The sequence below is a fragment of the Diplotaxodon limnothrissa genome, linkage group LG12 (assembly GCF_057381915.1).
Source record: "Diplotaxodon limnothrissa isolate DT_005_m linkage group LG12, D_limnothrissa_male_GT1.1, whole genome shotgun sequence".
Lineage (NCBI taxonomy): Eukaryota > Metazoa > Chordata > Actinopteri > Cichliformes > Cichlidae > Diplotaxodon > Diplotaxodon limnothrissa.
In genome coordinates, this window is record NC_140607.1 from 37,161,118 (window position 1) to 37,187,534 (window position 26,417).

The 26,417-nt window shown below is 40.9% G+C and overlaps 1 protein-coding gene across 1 annotated transcript in view; it reads left to right on the forward strand.

Annotated features, from left to right (window-relative positions):
• LOC146621839 (protein unc-13 homolog B-like) overlaps positions 1 to 18,786 on the forward strand; it is an 89,713-nt gene extending 70,927 nt beyond the window's left edge. Inside the window, exons 10-12 of the mRNA XM_085368580.1 lie at positions 14,001 to 14,288; positions 14,810 to 14,897; positions 18,781 to 18,786. Coding sequence (XP_085224706.1) covers positions 14,001 to 14,288; positions 14,810 to 14,897; positions 18,781 to 18,786 — 382 coding nt within the window. The remainder of the gene's footprint in view (positions 1 to 14,000; positions 14,289 to 14,809; positions 14,898 to 18,780) is intronic.
• The last annotated feature ends 7,631 nt before the right edge of the window (positions 18,787 to 26,417 follow it).

Here is a 26,417-nt window from a genome sequence, read left to right on the forward strand (position 1 = left end):
ATGACTCCTACTCAGTCAGCAGGGATTTTGTCAGGAGGGACTCCATCTGACCCACAGCTAAAACAGCCTGCAGTCTCAGACCAGAAACCAAGCAAACAGCAGCAACAGACAGACCAAACACCCCCCAAACCACCTCCAACAGAAACAGGAACAACACCACAACCTAGTGGATTGTTTGGAGGTTTGCTAAAATTCCCAGAAACTGGTTCCCAGCAAGAACATCCTCCTCAGCAAGGTGGCTTCCTCTCTGGTCTTTTTGGAATGGGAGCTCAAGACTCTGCTCCAGCTAACCAAACCCAGCACTCACAAAACCAGTCGCGGACTGTCAAACCTGGGAACCAGCCCATTCAGCAACCCACCAATAGGCAAAACCTACAACGGCAAAACCAACTCCCACCACAGCAACCCCCCAGTAGTCCTGCAGGGATGCTCAGTGGATTATTTAGCAAAATTACAGATGCAGCTACTCCACAGTCTACAGTGGGGAGTCAACCTGAACAGCAACAAGCACAAAGACCAGGGCCTAACATTACTCAACAAGCATCTAGTCAACAGGGAGGCTTTTTCTCTGGGTTATTTTCAACAGGTCCTACTCCTCCACCTCAGCAACAGCCACCTGTCAGTAGAAACCAACAGCAACCACAACAAGGTAACAGACAACCTCTCCGGAGACAAAACCAAATACCTCAGCAAAGTGCTGCCTCTGCACCAGAGCTACAACAGGGGGGACTATTGTCAGGGCTTTTTAATAAATTGGCTGCTAGTGATAATGCACCACAACAGCCCACCCCACAGACTGCATCTCAACAAGGCAATAAATCAAATTTAGCTGGACCCAGCCAACCTGTAGGTCAACAGTCATCTCAAACAGGTCAGCAAGGAGGATTTTTGTCTGGTCTGTTCAGTCAAACATCACCTCAGCAACAACAGCAGCAGCAATCTGGTAAAACAGGCTCTCAACAAACTGGAACTCAGCAGCCGAGTCAAAGTGGAGGCTTGCTCTCAGGTTTTCTTAAGCTTGCATCCGGTGACAGCGCACCACAGGAACAACCGTCACCTCAACCTGTACAGGGAGGTCAGCCATCTGATAAGCCTGGACAAACTCCAGCTCAGTCTGAATCAGGGGGATTATTCTCTGGCATTTTAAACAAAATTTCAGGTACTGTGGAACAGTCGCCACCCCCACCTGCTGATCAGAAAATACAGGAACCAAAGCAGCCACATACAGGACAGGGCCGACCTCAGATTCAGAGAACTAAACCTGTAGAAATGCATTCCTCCCAAGATGTGGGAGATAAAGATAAGGACTTAAAAAGTACATCTCAAAAAGGTTTTCTCAAAAGCCTTTTTAGTGCCACTGAGGAATCACCATCAAAAACACAGCAGCCATCTACTCCTCAACTTGGAAAGGAAGAACAAAAAACCAGCGCAAGTAGCAGGTCTCCTAGTCTGTTATCAAGTATTTTAAAAACAGGCACCAATGACAGTACTTCTGCTCCTGGAAAGGAAAATGAAAAAGGCTGCTTCGATCATTTACTACCAAAGAGTAAGGTGGATATCCATTCAAGTACAGCAACTCTAACGAGTGGCAGTCCAGTCACTTCCACTGTTGAGACTTGTAAAGAAGCCACACATTCTCAGGGCTTGCAAGATCCTACAATTTCTCCAACGCGACGTTATCTTGAGGAAATACAACGTCTCTTGTATGGAACAGCAGATGAGTATGGTTACAAGGATCTTTTATACAACTTTACAGAGCATGGTGTTATTCCACCAGACCTCTATGAGCATCAGTGTCTTATTGAAGCTCTTTTGTGGCAACAACTCAATGATTATATCCTTGCTGAATCCCTTGCAACTCAAGTCCAGGAAGGCTACCAAACATACCAAGGGCATATGGCTCCTACAGTTAGACCACCTCAATGGGAGAATCAAACATGTTTGAAACCTAAAGAAATGGACATTAGTGGCTTTAATGTACCCTCGCATCCTTGGAGGGATTCTGCTGCCCAGCTTTTTGAAAGCAGAAATCGTTTCCTTGAGCCAGGTGAAGATGTTATTCTGTTTGACATGAGCTGCAGAGATAACAAATCCTGGAGTAGCTGTGACCAATTGAATAATCTTGCTGGAAATGCTAAACCTTGGATCGTTAGAGGCAGTGCGCTGAATCTGTCTACGGAAAAAACAAAGACCCAGTTAAGTAGATGCCAGTCGCTCACTGAATGCAGAGGACAGGAATTTAGCAAAATGGTGGAAGAAACTACTGTTAGTCATTTAAAAGATAAAGACTTTGATTTGAAATCAGCAACTGAGTTTTTAAAACAACTTGCCACAAAAAAGGGTCCAATGGATTTAAGACGTGGTGCCCTGGATTTAAGCAGATCTGCAGGCATTACAGGAGATGCAGAAGAACAAATGCTATTTAAGGATTCTGAGTGGTATCAACAATGGCTTTTACTATTGGAACAAGGGCTGTGGTGGCCAGCTGAGGCTGGGGACTGTGGATATTATGTCTATACAAATGAGGATTACATTTATTCTCTTTTAACTGACAGAGCTGGTAAACATCTCTATGCCTGTGCTACACCGGAGGATGTACAAGCTCTTGGAAATATCACTGAAAATATTGCTAAAATTCTGAAACAAAAAGAAAGGGATAAAGTTACCCTTTGTGGTTTTAAAATCCCCTTTTACACTGAAAATGAAGGCTTCTGGATTCAAGGTGACCAGCAGAATGGGTTAGTTCTTTCTGATGCTCCTGTGAACCTAACCTCTGCACTCAAAAAGGGTGAGAAAATAATGAACATGAATTTGGAAAGCTTTTCTCAAATGTTTCAGGAATCGCTATCTTCCCAAGCAGAACAACCTGTAGACTTTTCTGTGTACAAGCTAAAAAAGATCAATGTAGAATCGTTACAAAATACTCATGACCATCAAGAGGAACCAATAGAGGCCGCTGATATGACTTTAAAGTCACTGAAAGGTGGACATGGAGGGCCATATTGGAAGAATCAGGCAATAGCAGATGTAAATACAACCTCATCAGCACATTCTCCAAGGTATCGTTCAACACAAATCTTTCCAAATAGACACTCCCAAATTCCTGAAATCAGGATTGCACCTGCAGAGGATGTACTTGCAGAACCACCAAGACAAAAGTCAAGCTCTATAGTTTCAGCTGCTGGAGAAGCTGTTAAAAGGCTTTCCAAGACTGATACAAGTAAAACTAGAATACAGTCATCAACACCTGCTACATCACCACCAGTGTCTAACAAGGTTTCAGAGACATCAAGGATTCTTTCAGGGAGCCCATCAGCTCAAAAAATACCAGGACCTGTGCATTCAGGAAGGAAACTCCCGACACCACCAGCTGTTAGTACAGGTGTCAGCTCTGCAGCATCTCCATCACAGGCAGTTTCTATTAAGATTTCATCCACGACATCTACCTCAACTGTACCTTCAGTTTCACCACAGCGACATAGGCTTGCAAGACAGCCCTCTCAAGCAGAGAGACCCAGAGTATTATCACAACCAAATCAAATCACAGTCACTGGGATGTCTAGCATTAGCAACGTGAACAGTTCTTTAGCAACTGATGAAAGTGCTTCCCTGTCTCAAAATCAACCACAAAAATCCTCTCAGCAACTTACACCCCAGTTACATATTTTAAATGACAGCTCGGATACATACAGTGAAGCTTACCTTTACAATAGAAATCGGACATCACTTTTAACCACTGCCAGCTCTCAAATATGCAATAAAGTCATAGACTGTTCTGCCACAATGAAACAAATCAAAAATGTCAAACAAAAAGGTGCAACCGATGACAGAGTAAAGTCTGCACAGAGAATTGAAGTTGTTGACTTCACAAAGTACAAGTTAAAAAGATTAAAAGAGAAACAGTCCATTGATACTCAGGCGAACACTGACTTGACTGGCCAGACTACCATTGCTGTAGATCTTACCAAACAAACTGAGGACGATGAAGTTGAATGGCCTGATTCAGAATATGGCACTATGAACACATTACAGCAAAGTCCAACATGTTCTCAGACTGATCACAGGCATGCTGATCCTCACAAGAAATCAGAGAGAAGATTGTCCAGGCCAGAAGTTACAACCAGCCATGTAACTTCTGTAGTTCATATCCAAATGCTCCCAGGCTCTCAGAGTACCCATATAATGACTGAGACAAACTGCACTAAAGTTGAAGCAGACAATTCACCCAAGCCGTCTTCTACCTCCAAATTGTCAGAGAGTTCTCACAGTAGTGTTAGCTCTTCAGTTACTGATGTTTCTAGTAAAGCCTCTGGCCTCAATAGTGGTCTTAAACAAACTGCAAAAATGAAATCAGCACAACCTGTATGTACCTCACCACTATTAAGCCCAATTTTCAGAAAACAAGTAGCTACTCAGGAACCACAACCAAATTGCTCTGTTGGTGTGGGCCTGCAAATGCAGCTGAGCCCACAGATATCCACAACTCCTCCTTATCAGTCTAATGGAACAGCTGAGCAATATCAGAAGAACACTTCACCAGCAAACTCAATTAAACCTACATTAGATATGTCTAAAAAGAAAACAACCCAGCAGACTCAGCAAACTGTTGTGCCAACTGTTCCTATCTGTGAGGCACTGCCACTGACAAAGAGAAAAACATTACCTTCTGAAAAGACAGACAAAAGTCTCAGTTGTCACGAATCCATTGACTTGTCAAATAAGGCAGAATTTCAAGAGCCAACGGAACAAACAATAGAGTATACTAATTCCGTTCCTGTTGAGAAAAAGCTTCCTCTTACTGTTGGAACGATTCAAATAAGATCTTCTAACACAAAAGAGGAGACTTTATGTGGTGATAGGAGGATATCATTACCAAGGCAGCGACCTCTTCTTGGACAGTTTACAGAATCTCTTGAAACTGGCAAAACACTCTGTCAAGCCACAGCACCAGCCAATGCAGTTAAGGCCACACTAGACATGACTTCTAAATCTTCTGCCAAATTTAAGGAGGCACATCTAGAAGTGGGAACGAATGATACTCTTTCTGAAGCTCTACCACTAACAAGAAGCAAGCCAAGTGCACATGAATTTGTACGAAATAATTCTGTTGGCATACCATTAGTTGTTGATAGCCCATCTGAAGTACCTCTTGGTAACTTAAGAAGTTCAAATGCAAATGCCCAGCAAACAGATATGAATAAGCTTCAAAATCACTCAGGTTCTATTCTGTGTCAACAACCATGGCACAGAAAATCTGAGGCCTTTCTCCATTCAAATCAGATAACTTCACAGCTATCAGTCATTACCCAAATGAAATCACCTGCTACATCTCCAGCAAACTCTATTAAAAGCACAATCGATATGTCAACAAAGACAGGTAAATCAGATGCGATGGTAAACTATTCAGATCCAGTATCACTGGTAAGGATAAGACCGTCAGGCTTTTCATATTCACAAGGGGATTCTGTTGGTGTACCACTAATTGTGGAAACCCACCTATCTCAGATACAAACTAAAAGGCAGCCAACAGTGGCTGGCTCACAGGTGCCAATACAACAAGGATATGTTCAAAGTGGATGTCAAGAAATATCTGCACCTGCTAATTCTATCAAAAGCTACCTAGACATGTCTCCAAAACCACAGGAGAAATGGTCTGAAACAGTGCCTGATACCTTGTCAACTGGAGTTGTGCCACTGATCAAAAACAAGGCAAATATGATAAGAAATGGTTCTGTTGGTGTACCACTTATAGTGACACAATCTGCAAATCAACAAGGAAGACAAGTTTTGAGTAGAATCAGCAAAACTGAGACATTGCACACAAACATATTTCCCTACCAATGTAATGATGTATTTTCTGGGCCAAATGCCATCTCTAAGGACATGTGGCAACAAAATAAACCAGTGAACTTCTCAGCAAAAGACAGCCTAAAGCCTAGTGCTTTAAGTAATCAAATTGAGCCAAAAGCTGAAGAGCCCATGAACTTTTCAAATGTTAAAGCAAAAAAAGAAATGTTTGAAAGAAGGAAAACCGAAAGGCCGTTAGAAAGGGAAACACCAGATGGTATTGTGAACCTAACTGTAGATCTTCAAAACAAAATCACAGTTGTTAGAGATCAAAATACAAAGGATTTTTCTTCTTCTTATATTTCGTCACAATCTCAAAATAGTATCTACTGCCACCAACCATACACACCTGCAGCCAGTACTGAAGATATCAGAGAAGATACTCAGAAGCCTTTGCAATACAGGGAATATTTACCTGATAAAAACTCTACCATCCAACCTGGAATAAATTCTAGATGGCAGTTGGGAACAGGAATAAACTCTGAGTCATTGACTACTTCAGTGTTATCTCCTGTACCTGTTCAAATGAAGACACAGCCTCCTCAGGCTATAGAGGAACCCAAGAGATCTTCACTAAACAATGCATATCAACCGCTCAGTTGTGCAAATGTTGATTACAAAAAACATGATCCACTGTCTCAGCAGCAGCAAACCCAACATTCAGCTGTGCAACACCAATATCAACATTCTGGTGCTAAAACTGGTTGGACTCCAGCAATTGTTACATCTCAGCCAATACCTTTAAAGGTGGAAAGACATGATCCAAGTGTTCAGTTTGACATTTTATCTAGACCCAAAATTCTTATTAAGCAGGCAACTGTGGACAGCTATGAGAGCACTGAAGAAATCCTGCCAAACAGTGAAATAGTATCAAGTAATGGACATGCATTGCCTTCTGCATCTACCCATCAACTGTATGGTACAATCCAAAATGATCCCACCACACACAATGTTCATAATCTTTCACTTAGTCAGCAACCAGATGGTAGGCCTAGACCTGAACCTTCTCCACAGTCTTCTGGCATACAACCTGTACAAAGTATGGCAACAGAAGATTTTTCAAAAGGACCTCTTGAACTGTCAAAACATTCTAGTCAATACCAAACCCCTGTCACTTATAAGCAGTATTCCACACCAACCGTACCTTTAAAAGTAAGCACATCTGTATCCCAACCATCCACAAAATGTGATCCACTACCTGTACAACCATTAAAGAGCAACTTTCCTAACCAGAACTTTGGGGCTGAATTGCAACAACCAGAGGCATCTGTGACAGGATCTCTTGAACTATCAAAACAGTCTACTCAAACTCAAACACATGTCACTGTCCAACAATATTCCACACCAACTGAATCTTTGAACATTAGCACATCTATATCCCAACAGTCTACAAAATGTGATCCTGTGCGTGCACAACCATTAAAGAGTAGCTTTCCTAACCAAGACTTTGGGGCTCAATTGCAACAACCAGAGGTATCTGTGACAGCAGCAAGGTCTACCTCTGTTAAGGGTTTGATTTCATTATTCAGCGGTGCTGGATCGCAACCATCTGCCAGTACAATGCCAGCTGCTGCTCCGTCCCACCAGCTTATGTCTACATCCGAGGACCAAAGGACGCAATTTACTGGAACACAGGTGACAGCTGATATTAAGCAGACCACCCCCCCAGTAACCCCTGCTGGGCTTCAAGGAAAAACTGCTTTAAGCTCACAAAGTCTTATTGTGTCAAGTTCTCTGCCTGTTACTGACCAAGCTAACTTTGGTTCTAGATTGACCAGTGAAAATAATGACATATCAAACAGGAAAGAAATTACCTATCCAGTTACACAAACAAAATCTTTTGAAGACTCTAGATCAGTGGTGGTTAAAGATAAAGTAACTTCTTCCTTTTCATCTGAATCAACAAAGGATCAATCTGCAGCCCTACGGACAGAGCTGGATCCGACCCAATCACTAATAAGCAAATCTGAACACAGAAACAACGATTCCATTTTAAGTGATATAAGCTCTGAAACGTCACCAGTGATACTGCCTATGGTTTCCAACATCAGTGAGTTGCCAGTACATGGTTTGCCTTCATCTCTTTCTCAAGAATATCAGCAACCACCGCCAATGCTAAATGCAATCCCAGAGAAAGAAAAACAAGATAAAGAAAGGCCTTTTCCTGAAAAGGTACTAACAAAGCCATCAGATACCATGCCACCCAAGGGAATTCTGAGTTTTGACAGTTCAGCAGAACCTTCGCAAACACCGTCAGAAGTTACATCAGAAGCAGGTGGCAAAGAGGGTTCTGTCATCACGGATAAAATGTTTGTACCAGAATCAGACATATCTATGCATGAGATTCTAGAGCATTCCAAACAAACTGTAGCCACAGAGTCTTCCGATGGCAATACTGAGTGTGGTGAAAATTCTTTGTCTAATGGATCACAGGATAAAAGTCAACATCAAAAGTCAATTTACATTGGCATTGGCTCTGAAATACCTGAGACACAAATTGAACCAGGTGACCAAAAACCTTATATCAGGCTGCCCCATATTTTTGTCTCGGCAGCAAGTTCACCAGAAGAAGAGACAAATGAGCATGAGTTTAGTGAATGTAGCACGCCTGAAATCCCAGAGGCCAGTGTTTCTAAAGAAACTGCTCCCGATGTAGAATATAAAGATTCTTTACCTTATTCTGTTTCAGAGTCTGAGATATCTAAGGAGGCTAGAGCTACAGAAATATGTAGCACAGAGCTATCCACTGAATTAGAACAAATCAAGACCTCTTCACCAGAAATGCCACTTATACTGACTGCAGAAAGTAGTACTCTTGCAGAGAGAGACTCACAGCACATCATGACTGAAAAATGTTCAACTACAGATGATGTGCTCTCTAGAGCTGAAGGAATATCAGAGAGTACTGAAGCCAACGAGCCACAAACTGAACTGACTTCCAAGGATGCAAAATTATCAGTTCCAGACAATACAACACTTGATGTGGTTGAACAACTCGGTGATCTGGCTGGCCAGATTGGCAATACAACTTCAGTAATAAAATCCTCCAATGCTCCTGAAACACTTGACGCTCTAGCTAATAAGAGGGAGAGCACATCTTCAGAAATCGTACTGTCTGAAGGAGTACAGTCACATGAAAATGTGTCACCAGAAGAATTACCTTCAGTCTCAGATGCAAAATTGCCTGAAAAAGTCCAACCACTTTATGATGAAACTCAAAGGGATGTCTCCTTGTCTGAACCTAAGCCCAGTCCTGTCAAACCTCTCACAGAGGAAATAATAGTTTCCAAGGAGGACAGTTCTGCTGGCAAGGTTGATCAACCTGAGGATGAACAAGCAGGTAAAGGATTATTTTCTTTATTTAGTGGCTCTACTCCAAACTCACAGCAGACTTCCTCCCCTGGTATATCATTACTTGGTGGTATTCTTCCTGGCTCATCTGCCAAAGACGCTCCTGGGACAGGATTGCTTTCAATGTTTGGTGGGTCAAGTACCCCATCTTCACCTGGATCCAAAGAAACAACACCAACGCCACAAGAGCCACAGGGAAAAGGTTTATTCTCCATGTTTGGTGGAGCCAGTAGTCAAGCATCACCTGCTCCAAGAGGTCCAACTGTTGGAAGTGTGCGACCTAGAGGTCCTCCACCCAAAGAACCTCCAGGAAAGGGTCTGTTTTCCATGTTTGGTTCATCTGCACCTCAGCAACCACCCAGTCCCAGAGGTCAACCTATGGGTAGTGCTACACCAAGGGCACCTTCTACTGGATCTTCTATATTTGGTGGCATACTCCCTGGTTCTACTACAAATAAAGAAACCCCTGGAGCAGGTTTGTTTTCAAAGTTTGGTGGTCTTGGTGCCCAGTCTCAAACTAGTCCTAGAGTACGCCCACCTGGGCCAACTGTTACACCACCAAGACCCAGCAGTTCAGAGATAACAGGAAAAGGACTGTTTTCGATGTTTGGTGGACAAAGCCAACAAGCATCAGAAGCACAATTACCAGTTTCTAAACCACCTGAATCAGAAGGTTTCAAAGTTTCCTCTGTGTTTTCACTTGGTGGGAGTTCTGATAGTAACAAATCTAAAACTGGGTTTGGTCTTGAAACAACTGCTTTTGTAAAGGAAGAGATTGTTTCAGAACTAGTCAAACCTCCAGACACAAAGGATAACTTGGAAGAAGGAAAGAATGACCACGTTGAGAAGATAAAAAGTGTCTCTCCAGAGCCTCTTTCTGTATCATCAGATAAGGAGGAAATTGCCTCAGAACAAGTGAAACCTCAAGGCACAAAGGATGACTCAGAACAAGAAAGGAGTGACTGTGTTGAGAACAAAAAAATTATATCCCCAGAGCTTCTTTCTACATCGTCAATTCGGATGGAATCTCAAATAGAACAGGCATGCCAAGATGTCAAAGACTCAACTGCAGACATCGATCAAAATGTTACGAAAATGTCTGTTCCCTCGACAGATCGAGATATAGAAAATAAAACCACAATACAACAGAAATTGCCCTTTGATGAAAACGCATCAGACACGGTTAAAGCTTCCACTGTGGACACTCATGTCACGACTTCTAAAGAGACACTTGTGGAGGCTGAAAAACAAGTTTGTCAGGCAGAGTCGGAAACTGAAAAAGAAAATAAAGAGATAAAAGACAGCGTAGATGTTGAGAGAAAATTTGCAGAATCAGAACTTGATAGCTTGAAAGACGAAAGTAAGTCCACAGGTGACGAAGCAGAGACAGCTGATATCAAAAGTCTTTCAGAGAAAAATGACACTATGCAAATGGCATTGCAAGTTTCTAGTGAGTCTACCGACAAGAACCCAAGTTCAAATAAAGTTGACGATAAGGCTGTTACTAATGCAGAGCTAGCAATTTCAGAGATTGAAAAACCAAGTGAGGAGCTACTGAAGGTTGCTGATGAAGATGAAACTAGTGTTACAGGTATAGAAAAAACATCTGAGGAGGCTTTGAAAGTTGCTGCAGAAAAAAAGACAGTAGTTGCAGATGTAGAAAAACTAACTGAAGAGCCTTTGAAAGTTGACAGCTTTGAACAAAAAGCTGTTCTGGAAATAGAAGAATCAACTGAGCACACTTCAGAAGATGCTAGTGAAGAAAATACAGTAAAGGCAGTTATAGAAAAATTAACTAGTGAGCTGGAAAAAGTTGCTGATGAACAAAAGGTAATGACAGATGAGGAAAAATCCACTGAACATACCAATGTAGTTGATTCTGTGGTACAAAAACCAGAAACCGTTACTGCAGAGTCTGTAGTTACTGCAGTTTCAGATTCTGAAAAAGCTGTCCAAGAAGACTCAAAAATCGCATCTAGTGAGACAATAAAAGAAATAACTGAGGCAGAATTAGAGCATGCTACTACAGAACCTGCAGAAAAGGTATCTGAAAGTTCACCTTTGGCAGGAGTGGCCTCTTCAACAAATGAAGAAAAAACCATTGGTACCAACTCAATTCCACCTCTTGCTCCTTCAACTCCTCCACCACAACAACAACCTAGGCCGGGTATGACCAGGCCTCTTGGTCCACAAGTCCAAAGAATGGGAGTACCAAGAATGGGTGGGCCGCGAATGGGAGCACCACGAATGAGTGGGCCAAGAATGGCTGGTCCAAGACAGCCAGGGCCACAAAAGCCACCTGAACCAGCTCCATTTTCTGGGTTTATGTCTATGTTCTCTGCCCCAAATACACAAAGTAAATCACCAACTGTTGGTGGATTTTTTTCAAGTTCAGCTGCCTCACTTTTTGGTTCATCACCTGCGCCTCGTCAGCCACCACCACAACCGCAACATCAACAGCAACAGCAACAACAGAAAAGCTCATTTTTTGGCCTTCCAAGTAGTATTGCTTCAGAATCTCTTACAAGTGACTTACTTGGTATGTTCAAAGGTCCCGAGACAACAAAACCTGAGGAAACTCAACAGTCTGGTACACAGTGTAGACCTGATGAGCTTTCTGCTAGTGTGACAGACTGTGCAATCACTGAAAAACCAGAGATACCTTTATCTGAAGATGGACATGTCAAGAGCACAGAATCTGAACTTCCTGAAAAAGGTTTGGTGGAGGAGACGGAACAAAAAGAAACGGAAGCAGAAGGAAATTCTCTCACTGAATCTATTATTCAAACTACTGAGAAACAATCAGGGGATGATGAACATGTAGAGCATTCAGAAGGGCCAGTTACTGCAGTGTCTGACAAAGCAGCACCACCCCCCACAGCTCCAGAAAACAAGGGCATCTTTGAAATTCCAGGTCTCACTGCCCCAAAATTAGGCTTTTTGTCTGTAGCTGCTGAAGGTACATCATCGATTGGATCCCTTTTCTCCACCTCAACATCTCCAGCCACTGCTTCAAAGGCACCTCAGACACAACAAACTGATGGTGGTCTATTTTCTGGTTTTAAAAGCCTTTCAGCTGGTATTTTCCATGATGAAAAGTCAACTGGAAAGGAGGAAGCATCTGTTTCATCTGTGTTCGGCATGAAACTTACCTCAATGTTTGGTAACTCTGACTCTCCCAGACCTGAATCCACCCCTCCTGTGGTCAGCGTAGAGCCTCAGTCTGAAACTCCAAAACCTACTGAATGTGACGATCCAGAACCTGATCAACCTTCCCCAGGTTCTGGAGAAACTGAAAGTGAAGATGGCAGTGATACAGAAGGACCAACAGAAACTTCAAAAACAGGAAGCTGTGACAGCTTAGCACAGTCACCTCTGTCTGGTGTTCCTTCGCACTCTGTTTCCCAAATAGAAAGTTTGGATACACCTCAGTTAATGGTCACCCCATGTGAGTTAGATAAGAGTGAAGTAAACGCACCTGATGTCGTGCATGCAGAACTGGAAATGGATCAACCAAAGGAACAGTTAACGAAGGAAGCTATGAAAAGGCTAGTGCAATGTACATGATAAATGGCATTCTTCATTTATCATGCTAGCATAGATAAATGTACAGCCCTTTTCCCGCTTTTCTTTTCCCATTTTCCCCCCTTTTCCCTAATTAGTTTTCATTAGGACACTCCAGTCCCATTCTCATTCTGCAACTCTTGTATGGCTCCATAGCCATACATGGAAACCAGTTACCAGATATCTGACATGATCGAGGCACAGGAAATGATAACATGTTTAGAAAGTGCTAACCATCAAGTGTAAATGTACTGCAGCTATTTTGTGCTTACACCACCTCAGTAATAGCTTTTGTGACAGTGATGGAAGCAAAATGAATGACGAAACCGGCGGCTCTTATTTATTACCTTTCCACTGGTGAGGTGGTTAAAAAGCCCCTCCCTCCTCTGTCCCCTGCAGTTCTCTGAATTATTTCCAAGCCTTAGCCAATTTGTTTATATGAATCAAACTGATAGATTTATCATGGCATTACAGCGTACACAGTAGAGGCAGGCTGGACTCTGGAATAAAAGGAGCAAGGAGAAGTGGTTTGGCCCACACCCAACAGAAAGTAAATCGTGCAAGTTAAAGCACAGAGCCAGGAGTCTCAGTCTTCCAGCCCCTGAGTCGATGACTTATGAGATTTATCAGTTTTATCCCTATTACTTAAACAGGTTAACTTTTTCTTTACTAACATGCCAACATTGCTTTAAACTTGCACATGCTCTTAAAAGTTGTGCACAATTTTTAACAAGTGGTGGTGTCAGAAAAGATAGCAACATGCAGAACAAGGAGAAGCAGACTGCAAAATTAGTAAAAATGACACATCAACCAAAAATGCACGAAGTTTCCAGTGATGGCAGATAGTCACATAGTCATGACCATCAACTTTGCAATCCTGGTGGAACCTCTCTTGACCTGACTATTACAGAAATGTATTTAATCAACTTATCTTCCTGAACCCTCTTAGTTTTCCTTGTTGTGTGTGATATTCTTTGTGATATGATAAAGAGTGTCCTTTGACCCTTATATTCCCCTTTGATCCTTTAATGTTTCATTCCAAAATCATGTCTGCCATTGCAAACTGAACTTTTTTTTCAGTATTAAAGCAAATAAAATGTCCACAATCAATCAGTTCCTTACTACCATTTTGTAAATTGCAGATTTCCATATTGATTTTGGAATAAAACCTGGACATTTATACTATTTTTCTGTCTAAATCACCTCCGTATTCTAAATTGTGATGTTGCTGTCTACAGCCCTCCAGACAGCAGCCACTTTGATTCGTCAGGCAACCTCAGCCCAGTCAGCTCTCAGCTGAGCTCTGAGCCTGAAGAGCGCCGACATGTAGAGTCCTGCCACCCCAGTAAGCCTCGCCCTCCTCTCCAAAACCAGCCGTCCAACTGGAACAAGGAAGAAGAGGACGATGCTGAAAAGGACGTGCATGCACTGCCAGAGCCTGGTTCTAAGAAAGATTTAAAGGACTCTTCAGACATCCTTCCTAAACCAACCTTGGACAACTGCGATAACAAGAGACAGACAAATGGGTATGTGGGTCTTGCATTGTCATTTTTAAAAATATTCAAAGTAATTGAGCTGGTAATCCTAACCAAAATATCCATCACTGTACACAGCATTTAGTTTGTGAGATACCAGTTGGAATTATTGGCTTTTAGTAACAAAGTAGTGACGACAACCTACCCAATAAATACTTGTTGAAAAGATGACCTTTCCAGAGGCAAACCCAAACCCTTTACAGCTATGACTTTTCTAGATGTCCTTTCATCTTTCAGACAGCCAATATATCTGGCAACATTGTCTTCAATGAGTTTTGCTGGATGGGATTGCTGGATCTGTATTAAGACTACATAGTGTCCAAAACGATGCTCAAACTGGGCTAAATTGAGACCAGTTCAGCCAGAATAAAAACAGCCAAATTTTCAGGGATTATTTTTAAACTAAATATATGACTGGCTGACCAGATTTAGCCAAGAAGACATTTAATTTTATGTTGATTGATTTCGGTCTTGTCTATGTGTCCAAAAGCTGATCTCTTCTTGGTCCTCAGTCTCTTCGTAGATGGCCCTCCACCCTGCTCTCCGTCCAAAGTTCGCTGGCTGAAAGCCTACAACAAAGTGAGAGTGAAACTGCACGAGGTAGGAAGACTCTTTCTCCTGTCTCTTTACGCTGCTCTTACACACTCACTACAAAAACATATTGCATGCCTTGCATACATTTTAGAATCAGTTCATTGTATTTAGTAGCGGTTCAACCCTAGAGAGCACAAGAAATACAAAACAGCCAAATCCCAAACACAGATACAGACACATTGACATTTCCTGTTCCCCCCTCTCTCTCTCTCCACTTTCCTTCATGTAATGATGCTTTCTCTCCCTCTTTACTGCTCTGGGTTGGTTGAGTTTCAAGTCATGCCACAGCAATTTGCACCAATTTTGCGCTCCTTAAGGATTTCTGCTTTGATCTGGGAAACTCCTTTTCTTCACTGGCTTCTTCAAATCTAGCTATCACTTCTGCTGTTGCAGAAAGGTTTTAGTTCCAAGATATGGTACTGCAAGTTAAAAAGATTCATTATTATAGTACCAAACACCTGAGGGTGGTTTGCGGTCGACTGGGGTCTGAGTACTGCAAATGTCATTTCTGGCCTGTTTATCATTTTGCCTCAAATCACTGTATGCTAAGAAGTACATTTTAGGCTGTGCAGAGACATAAACCCTGGAGAATATAACTGCAGCAATAAAATCTATTTTTGAATAAAGCAACTAATAGGGAATATAGTTTTGTACATATCAAATCAGACTTTAGACTAAGGACGACATTGTAGCCTCGTAATTTTTCTGCAAGTACACACACACACACACACACACACAGAAAATATTTTTATCACAGGCATAGGCTTAATTAGTATGATATATTTCTAGTTTATGTTCACTATAAGAAATGCTTTAACTTGTGAAAATGAATGTATTGTAATTACATTTTCCTTGCATTTAATTTCTAACTAAGTGTCTTTTAGTTCTACTGCACATCGGGTGACTTTGTTAGATTAGTTAGAAAAGTTAGTTATTACCAGTGATTCTCATAATAACTCAGGTAAATTAAACATAAGTTGGAAACAGCTGTTGTCTAAACACTCTGAGCTTTTGCTTTGTAATATTCATATTGTTTTCACTTTGTGACCTAAAAGCATGTGAACACAGTGAATGTGGCTGCTTTACAATGACAATTTGACTATTTTTATTTATAGATTACATGAAAAATCAATGTAGTTAAAACATACATAGAAAACAACCTGCTTAGATTTAGAAAGCCCATGTTGCTCCGATGCATCCATCAGTGTATGAATGTGCGTGCATGGTAGATAGAAAGCACTTTCATAGAAAGGTGCTTGTATGAATGGGTCTGAATGGTTGAATGAGGCAAGTTATGGAAAGTGCTTTGAGTGCTCAGAGTAGAATCGCGCTATATAGGAACCAGTCTGTTTACCATTCACTTACCAGTTAATGAAGCCTGAAAATTTGATGAGCACCTGAAGTGATAATCATCTCAATTTGTTTGTGTTTGCATTCATGCTTTAAGCTGCTCTCTACGTCCTGCAACCTCTAGTATGTAATGAGAGAATCCGTGAGGCTGTGTGATCTTAATAAATTGGTTGATCGGGCAGCAAGACTAAATAAACGTTAACACAGTCCATATATCATTAAGTGCTCTACAATAGGAAGAGTGCAAAATATGAACAATGGTATCAGGAAATATATGGCTGAGATGAAGATGTGTCCTACCCTACAGAAGGCTGTGGTCCATGGATATGCCCCCCTGCCCCAGCAACAAACCAGTCATACTGAACAATGTTACAGGCAGTGTAAGACTGCCCTTCAGACCCCTTCATGTTTGTCACACATATTCAGGGTTCTTTTCCATTTCTGGTGCTGGCAATACCAGTCAAGCTCCAAGGTGCTGGGCAGTGAACACAGGGCTAACTACATGACATCAGGCCCCCTTCTTGGACTACCTGTGCCACTACCAGTAGTGACACTGACCCTCAAAACTAGTGAAAAGCAGACAGAAAAGATGAGAAGGGGAACAATGTCCACCTGCAAAATCATTTCTGTTCTGGGAGTTGTCTCATCGTTGCCCCTCTACTGCTGGTGTTGTTAATTTTATAAAAACAGATCAACACTTCCCTCTGCTACTTGCTCAGATCAACGTCCCACAAATGTATTTGATTTGTTGTTATACTCTCAGACGTGTTAAAAAGTGTTCCTGTAATTTTTTTGACAGTATAGCAATCAGTCCATTGTCCCTCCTTTATACTAATGAATAAATGCATGTTCTATATACGTGTGGACTCTACAGCACAGTCTTAACCCTAACAGTTAGTTTGTGGTGTCCATAGTTTTGTCCCTAGATGGGAAATAAGTATCTACACTCACAAACAGTCACAACTGAGATCTGCTTTTGTGTTCATTGTTCTTTGGGTTATTTCACATTCTCATTTCTGATTTGTTTCTTGGGCCTCTGAAATGCCACAAGCTTAGTTCACTTTGGCTTAATGCGGGGGTGCGAGTGGGTTCACGGCCCCGTGCTGAGAGGAGAGCCCTTGAGCAAAACACAGAATCCCAGTTAACTTACTGACCTACCTGGCAGGAGGCTGACAGAAGTGAGAAGTTTCCATCAGGAGCCATTAAGTTTATGTTAAATTATCTCATCTCCCATCTGTGACTCTGTCTCCTTAAACAATAAAGCTCATCAGCGCTCGTTCATGAATCAAATCTGTCTTTTGACGGCACTTCTTAGGAGGTAAATTTGGGACCTTACACAAAGTGGCTGCTTTGTTAAGTGAGTTCAGTGCGACATTGAACTATTACAACTACAGGTGCGTGTTTACTTGGAATTAGTGGTTCTAGTTGGCATTGAAAGTTGAAGAGCTATTGAAAATGTCAGAAAAAGAACAAGAAATGGTTCATGGTTCCATTTAGTTCTTCGTTTAGTGCCCCGCTGCATGAATTTCTCTTTGAACTGACATGTTTGTGGCTCACAGTCACCTCGAGTGCTTTCTATCTGAAGAAACCTTCAAGTTGTCCTCATAGATTAGAGGTCCTTTGCCACTTTTGTAATATTTCTTTGAATCATGGGTTTGTTTTAGTCTTCCCCCCCCTTTTTTCCTCTCTTCACCTTCTTCTGATGCCAGCAGCAGACATTTTAGTCATAACTAGTTTTTAAATTCCATTGTTATGTTTCTTATCTTATGAATTTAGATTAATGACCCACCTAGTGCCAGTTTTAAACTAGATTCAGCTAGCATGGGAATGACACCCTACAATATTATATTAGGTTTAATGTGGAGGTTGTTACTGTCACAGGGTTTCAATGAGACATTATTGCAGAGGTTACTGAATAGGTTAAATTCAGTTTTATTCATATATATTCATACTCTTAGTTTGCAATAACATCAGTCAACTGTGGGTACTTTAGACTCTGAGGCAAAAACTTAAAAATATCACAGGGAGAAATCCAACAACACCTGACAATACTGGAGAGAACTAATTCCCTTTTAACATGAGGACACCTCCAACAGAGCCAGATTCAGGGAGGGCAGCCATCTGTCTCCATGGCTGAAGTGAGGGAAACGCAAACAAAGTAACGAAGAAACAAACTAAATATGTGCACATTGGAGCAGGTCGCTGCAGAACAGGAGCCGGGAGACTCAGAAGGAGAGAGCACAGAGGCAAGGCACACACTACAGGAAAAAAGACAAGTTCATTTTAAATTAATATATTTGAACACACGGTTCTAAATGACCTGTGGGCTCTAAGGTTAAACTAACACATTCTCACTCCTGACGCTCGGTCAAGAATTCCTTCTCCACATATTTTAGCCTTATTGTGATTTTTCTGACTCTACACACTAACGTACTATTTTATTTTAGATAAAGGCAAAAAAGCCTTCTCAGACATATCTGTTACATGTCTTATGTCAGTGTTGACACCATCATTTCACTTTTGTCTGTGCCTGTTTCAGATGTGAAGAACTATTGAACCCTATCAGACTACCTTAGACACTGAAAAGCGTGGCGCTCAATGCATTTCAGAATGAAAGCTCACCAAGAGAATAGGTGAGCTTAGGCTGATTCCACAGGAAAGAATTCTAGTCGCTAAAGGTCCTGCCTTTCTTTCCACGTTTAGAAAGGAATCACAAATACACCTGAACTCTGAGAGGAACTTGGATAAAATGGTTGATGGGGTATTAAAGATATTAATGAACCTCTGTCATCTCGGCTTTTTATATTTACTATAACATGAAGGATTTTAAAATCGATTTGGGATTGGCTGAAGGCTCTTCAGAGACCTAATAGAACCGAATTAGAATAGTCCAGCCTAAAGTTAACAATCCCTCAGTTGGATTAATATTTTTGTTCATAATTTTCTTCTTTCAGCATTTTAGAGATTTTAGGGCGGTTCCACGCATTTGTTTTTTTTCTGAGGTGCGACAAGTACTTAATCTATAAGTACACAAACAGTGTCAAAGCTCCAGTGGAAAAGCTTTGAAGGTATTAATATTCTCCTCCCTTTGTGAGATATATTTTTGGGACCTGCTTTTCCAGTCGTCTGTTTCATTTGTGTTTGGTGCAAACAGAATAAAAGACTTGAAAGTTCTTCACCTCCTACTTTACAGGTGAAGCCTTTGCTGCCTTTGCATGCCACTCCAGGACAGATCATAGAGAATAATTAGTTCATCCAGTCCCGAGCGGCTTATCAACAAGAGATCGTTTCTTTAAATGCCACCTTTGATCTTTTGCAAAACCGAGAGGAGAAAGCACATCAGATCCTTCACCTTTTGTGACCAATTACACAAGTATTGTGCTGCTAGTTGATGCTCATTAGCGTGTGTTCTTGGGAGTTCTGTTTGGAGATTAAATGTAGCTTCTAAATGTTCAGTTTTTAGCTAGAAATCCTGTTTGATATTGAAGAAAAGATTTGACGGCTGAACAAACTGCAATCAATTCTTTCACTGGTTATAGCAGCTAATAACTGTATCTCACTGTAAGGCAATATGTCAGAACACATCTATGATGTAATCTTATGCATCACAGATGTTGACCATCAAATCACCAGATATTATTGGAACTGTATTCTACATGACGAGAGGAGGAGCTGTCAGTTAGGATCATTGCTGTAAAAATACATATGTTGGTGGCACATCTCTATTCTGAGACCTCACCACTTTCACGTCCACACGTGGAAATCCAGAGGTGAGGGCATCAGTGGTACGACCCCAGAACAGACAGAGAAGACGTCAGTGACAAGAGATTTGACGTTGATTAAGTCAGAATAGGAAAGAAAAATGAGATGTTGGATGGAAATGGGATGCAAAGAGGCAGCATCAACTGTGCACAGAGCATCTTAGAAAATGAGAGTTGCCTCTGAATGCGTTGAAGGGTATTGGCTGAACCATCAGGTGCTAACGCTGAAAACAGAAATCTGCCAAAATTGTAGCCTTTTCCTAAACACTGCTAAGCTGCGTATATTTCCAGATGTAATTGCTGGTGTTAGTTCGGTTCTTTGCCCCACAGTTTGGGAAATATTCAATGAAACCAACAATTTATCATCCATAAATATGTAATGGCTTCATAACACATGCAGTGGATCACTCCCTACTGACTGACTGTTGTTTGTCCCTTCTTTTCCACTGCAAAGCCCAGATAGTGACATGTCAAGGGGAAAGGTGGACATCTTTTTGACGGTTTTGACAAGTACACCATAAGGGTAGTAACAGTGCACTTCAGGTACTCATACTTATGTGTGTATGTACTGTCAGTTACAATGTTGTTATTTAAAGTGGACTTTTCATCTATATATATATATCTAGATATATCTAGATATATATATATATATCTATATATATATCTATATATATATCTATATATATATATATATATATATATATATATATAGATAGATAGATAGATAGATAGATAGATAGATAGATAGATAGATAGAGACAGAAGTATTTATAGTATTTAAAACAATACCACTGATACATTATTCACATGTGACGCCTCATTGACTGCAGTTAAGGAAACGTCTTTGCATCTACGGCTTTTTTCTGTTGGCATATTTCATACTTTGCTGCGATGAACCACATGACATTTTGGCAGAACAATCTGAGTAACAGAACAACTAACATGTAACTGCTGGTGAATATCAGAGGGGAACATGCTTCCCAGTACAGTTAAGTGTAGCTGTGAATTGTCATGTTGGGGAAAACTGAGCTCAGACTCGCCTTCAGCAAACACAAACATTTGGATACATTTTAACTTAACGAAGGAAGATCTTCATCTTAATCATGTAATATGCAGTTTAAGGGATGGCACCAAAGTCTGGCATGCTAAATAATTATACTGCATTAAAAATAAAAGCGTTGCCGAGACGAAGATTATATATTTATGTAACTTCTATAACTATAAAGTCAAATAGTGGCTTTTCTCTTTTCTTTTTGTTTTTTTCTCTCTTCAATTTAAGGAGACGATTAGGAGTCTTTTCATGCCCGTCACTTTTCTCCTGCCACATTTGATCAGCTCTGTGGATTGGTGTTGATGGATGTGGCTCCAGCTGTATGTTGCACACAGACTGTCGTCGGGAGAAAGATGACAGTGCTGTGATTCACTGGGATGCTTCAAACAGCACTGTGCTCCTGCTTATCTGATCAGAACCTCTTGTTAAGCCTATTTTGTTAGTTTAGTTTTTTAAGTGTTATTTTTGTCTGTCAGACAAAATTATATGACACAACTGTGTCTTCATGTATGCAGATGTCACAGCAGCAGAGTTTACAGGTCATGGATCTTTGACGGTGTTTGCTGTTTTTACCTGAATTTAACAGTTTATTAGACGAAAGCGGTAAAGTTTGGGGAACTAAAACATATGCAACAAATTCTAATCTCTGGGTGAAAAATATTGTCGTTTCCTCCTATAAAGCTGCCATCAGCAGAGATTTATACAAGATGCCCTTTGTTGCCTGTGCCGTGATGAACCAGTTGTGGCAATATTGTATGCCAAGAGATAATTGGCCTGCAGTTTATGTCTGGTGTGGAAGCTTGTTTCACTTTATCTCATAATTATAATTTTCCCTTGCAGTGCAGGGTCGGGCCTGAAAAACTAGGGTTAGTTTGGAGAAAAGACCATGGTTTAAGTTAAAATGTGTCTCTTCATGTTGAAACAAGAATTCTACTCCATGCATGTAAATATGATGCCAAGAGCTCACAAGTGTGTACATGTAACAACTAGGAACGACTAACACCAAAGGACACATAATGCTGTGTATATGCCAAAATAGCAAGACCTCACTTTGCTGCAATACAGTAATATTACACATCAACATAACTGTGATGCATTTCAATAACAAAACTGCAATATATCAAAGACGGGGTGATGTTGTTATACTACCTTATCTAACGTAACACTTTAAGAATGTAAAGGTATTGTAGTCAGAGCTTTCATTTGTATCGGTGCCACAGCAGGACCTTGGTCCTGTGTTCAGTAGAGGATGCTTTTAGGGGCAACTTTCTATTATGAGCTGTGCAGAATTTCCAGATTTTGAAACTGGCAGAAGGGTTTTTTCCAAAAACAGTGTTTGCTATTCAAAAGATGCCCATAATGAGGTTATGATGTCTGAAGGGAACTCAGGTTAGAAACATTCAGTCAGTATTTGCTATTGTCGAAATTTGTGGAAACAGTACTTTAGGTTACAGGACTATGCAGATGTTCCCTCATCCTTGGAAATGCTTCACACACACACACACACACACACACACACACACACACACACACACACACACACACACACACACTTATTTGTGCAACCAAAGAGAGGCTTTAACAGATGAGATCGCTCTCTGGGCCGGGCAGACATCAAAACAAGCATCAGAGAATATGAGGGGCAGCCAGAAAGGACTGTGGGGAGGGAGATGAGGAGATCCTGTGGCCCACAGCATCTCAGGGAGGTTGTTACAGTCGCTGTACAGACCCACTTTCTAAAGTACAGCAGACTCAGAACCTGCAGAACTGACGTTTCACCCCACAAATATGGTGTAATGCAAATATTCTATTTAAATATGTCAGCTCTTCTTCCAGAGCTCCAGACAGTCTGGCTATAGCAGTAATGAAAATCTGGAAATATAATTGTTTATTTTGAATTATTGATGCAAAACTGGTGGGAATTAGATTTTTTTTTTAATGCTTTTATTACAATCGTAGTAAGTTAATCATTAACTCAGAAAGAAAGACATAATCACAAAGATTTCTGTCCTCAAACACTTTTGCATTATTTGGTAGATGGTAAAATACAAATACACACTGAGCTGTCATCATTTGGTTGCTCAAAGGGAGTCACTGGTTTGCTCTCAAACCCTGTTAACACGCAGGATGAGACTGTGGGAAATGTCCTGTCATGACGTGTGTCGTTATAAATCTGAACTGAAATTGACAATAAGGTTTTATTAAACAACCTGTAGGAAAGGGATTCTGAACTTTCACAGTAGCCTGGGGGTACTCGAAGTAATAACTGGTCTGAAAATAACAAGGGAAGGCAACTTAATTAAAGAATTGAGTCAACCTGAACAGTTTGAAATTATTTAATTAAATGTAGTAGATAAGTGGTTGAAATTGCTGTCAAAAGAACATATCAAAATGAAAAAGTAGTAGTTTAAAAAGTGAAATAGCTGATTAAACACACACTCATCAGCCGCGTCACCGGTTTTACTTTGTATGTAGTGAGTTTGACCCTGTTTCCTTCAGACCTGCATTAAATCTTCATGGCATAGATTCAACAACCATTCTGGTCCATACTGACATGAAGCATCACACGCACAATGCAAACCTCTCATTCCACAACATTCCTAAGGGGACCTGTCGGATTGAGATCTGGTAAGTAAGGTGGTTATTTGGGTATAACGAGTTTGAGATGATGTGAGCTTTGTTACATGACATGAAGAAGGATCAGACGGTGGGTCGAGTGTGGTCATAAGGATATGGACATGGTCAGCAGCAATACGCAGGTAGTGCGGCCACTGTCTTCTCACCACAGCAAGGCGACCCAATGCCTTAATAGCCTGGGTTGGCGGATTAGTGGATTTATGATGTACCTAATGAAGTGCCTGGTGAGTTTATATCTAAAATTCTAACAGGTGAAAGTGTTCATGTGTGCAGATAAACATTCAGAGGCTTATGAAAAAATATATATTTTCAGTGGCTTTATTGGCTGCTGTTGCTTTACCTGCAATTTTCACTTTATTTGCTTTGATGCTTTTAAGCCTTTCCTGCCTGCTTTTGCCTGTGCAGTACAAGTAGCCTCAAACTCAACATGAACGGCCTTGCTCAGTGAAAGCCATTTCAGTAAGGAGAGCTCATTTAGAGTAAGTGAACAGGATTCATTGAAATACAGAGATTGAGTAATAAACTATTCGGTGATTAGACTTTGATGAAGCAGAACCGAGTAGAAAAAAGATGAAGCAGATGGAGACTTGGACCAGGATCTCTGTCTAGCCAGGATGAGGTGGAGTTGGGGTGGAGCTGGATCGCAGAATGACAGAAGATCAATGAAATTTAAAGAAAAAGGGACAGATGCTGCTCAGTCTGTGTTTCACATCACTTCTGCTTTCCTGCACTGTCAAATGTAACCCTGTTGTCATCACTCTGGCCCTTTTATTTCCTAAAGACTGAGGAATGAACACAGATATAAGCTTCATGTCTCTTTGATCCCTTCAACCTGTTTTCACAATTAAATCGACTTTACATTTACCTTGTTTATGCATCTACCTCAATTTCCACCATATATTAGAGTTATTTTGTCATCTATTGTAATTTGTAATATATTGCATTCTTTATTGTGGTTTAGTTAGTTACTGTTCTCACTGTCTTGGAGCAGTAAGAAGTTAACACATCTTTTCCTTTGGGATTAATAAAGGATTCTGATCCTGATGTCTCTGAGTAAGATCAGGGGAAAAACTGAAAGCAGCATTAATAACAAAAGGAAACAGCACGTTGGATGGAACAGGGTGGAGTGTGATAACTCATTATCGACAGAGGAGACATGCAGACATGATTGGATATGTAAGGAGCGGACCACCTCCCGACTGCCTGTCCAGGGGTCCTGATGAAGACGAGCAGTGAGAATGAAAAGGTGGGAAATAATCAGAAAGATAGGGAGTGAGAAAGCTTTGTTTACTGTATTTTTCAGACTAGTCTAAGGATCTATATTTGTTTGAAATGGCATTCCTGTAGCATTTCACCAAGGATCCAAAGGAACATGTGGAAAGGAATAACCTCCTGCTCCCTGTTACAGATGGTTTATTAAGCACTTCATAAATATTCTGCGGTTGCATTTGCAGTGATTCATAAACACAAAACACTCAATGTCGTGCTGCTTCACTGAATTGTGATGTACTGGAGCTCCTATTGGTGGAGAAATTGTTATCTAAGTCACTCAGATGTGAACTGTTTTATTTCAGAGCGTCAACAATAAGGTGGGGGCAGACGCGCTTCTTCTTTTGATTAGAAAATTAGTGAGTGAATTTTCAAACTGAGTGGATGGAAGCAGGCGGCTTCTTTACGCCCTGAGCTCTTTCTACACCGGGACGTCTGTCTTAATAAATGTGCTGCGCTGCCTTATTGCTAATGCAGTCAGGATTTACCTCCATCCTGTTTTATCATTTTAATGGCTTTGTGAAGTTTAGGCTAAATGACATATTCACATTCTAGACTTTGTGTTTATTACTGCCAACGCCTTTCATCCAGTCAATGATTGAAATTAAATGTTTGAAACATTTGGAATTTAAAGCACCGTGATTTTTATTGACTGATTTTAATGAGTGTCAAGCAGAATTTATCGGGCTTGGATAATGTTTATTTTCACAGCAGACAACCGTGCATTAAAAGAAATGATACATTCATTGGCCACTTTATTAGGTGCCCCAGTTTTGCTTCCAGAAGTGCCAACAGCTGCACATCCAAGATAAGAATCTCCTGTTCTATTACATTGAAAAGGTGCTCTACTGGATTTACATCTGGAACTGATTTTGATCTTCAGGAAACTAGTTTGAGTTTATTTGAACTTTGTGTGTTATCCTGCTGGAAGCAGTGATCAGAAGATGGGTACACAGCAATAAACCTCAGGTAGGCTGTGGTGTTTACACGATGCCTAACTGGTACTAAAGGGCCTGAAGTGTGCCAAGAAAATACCCCACTTATTCCACCAATATCATCAGCCTGAGCTGTTGACAGAAGGCAGGATGGAGCTGCAGGTTCATGTTTTTAGTTCAAACTCAATCTCTGCCATCTAAATCTTGCAGCTGAAATTGAGATTTATCATTCCAGGCAATGTCTTTCCAAACTTTTTCTCCCAGTTTTTTCGAGCCCGTGTGTGTTTTTAGCTAACAGGAGTCCTCTGGTTGGAGCCCATCTGCTTTAAGGCTGATGTGTTATCCATTCAGAGATGCTTTTCTGCATACTGTGGCTGTCGTGGTTGTTGTTCAGGTTCAAGGCGCCAGGATGGCGACTTAGAAAACACTCAACTCAACTTGATTTTTACAAAATTCTTACTTTTGCATTGACTTGCGTGTTAGATTTAAGCAACAACATCTTCTTAGTCAGGTATAAGAAAAG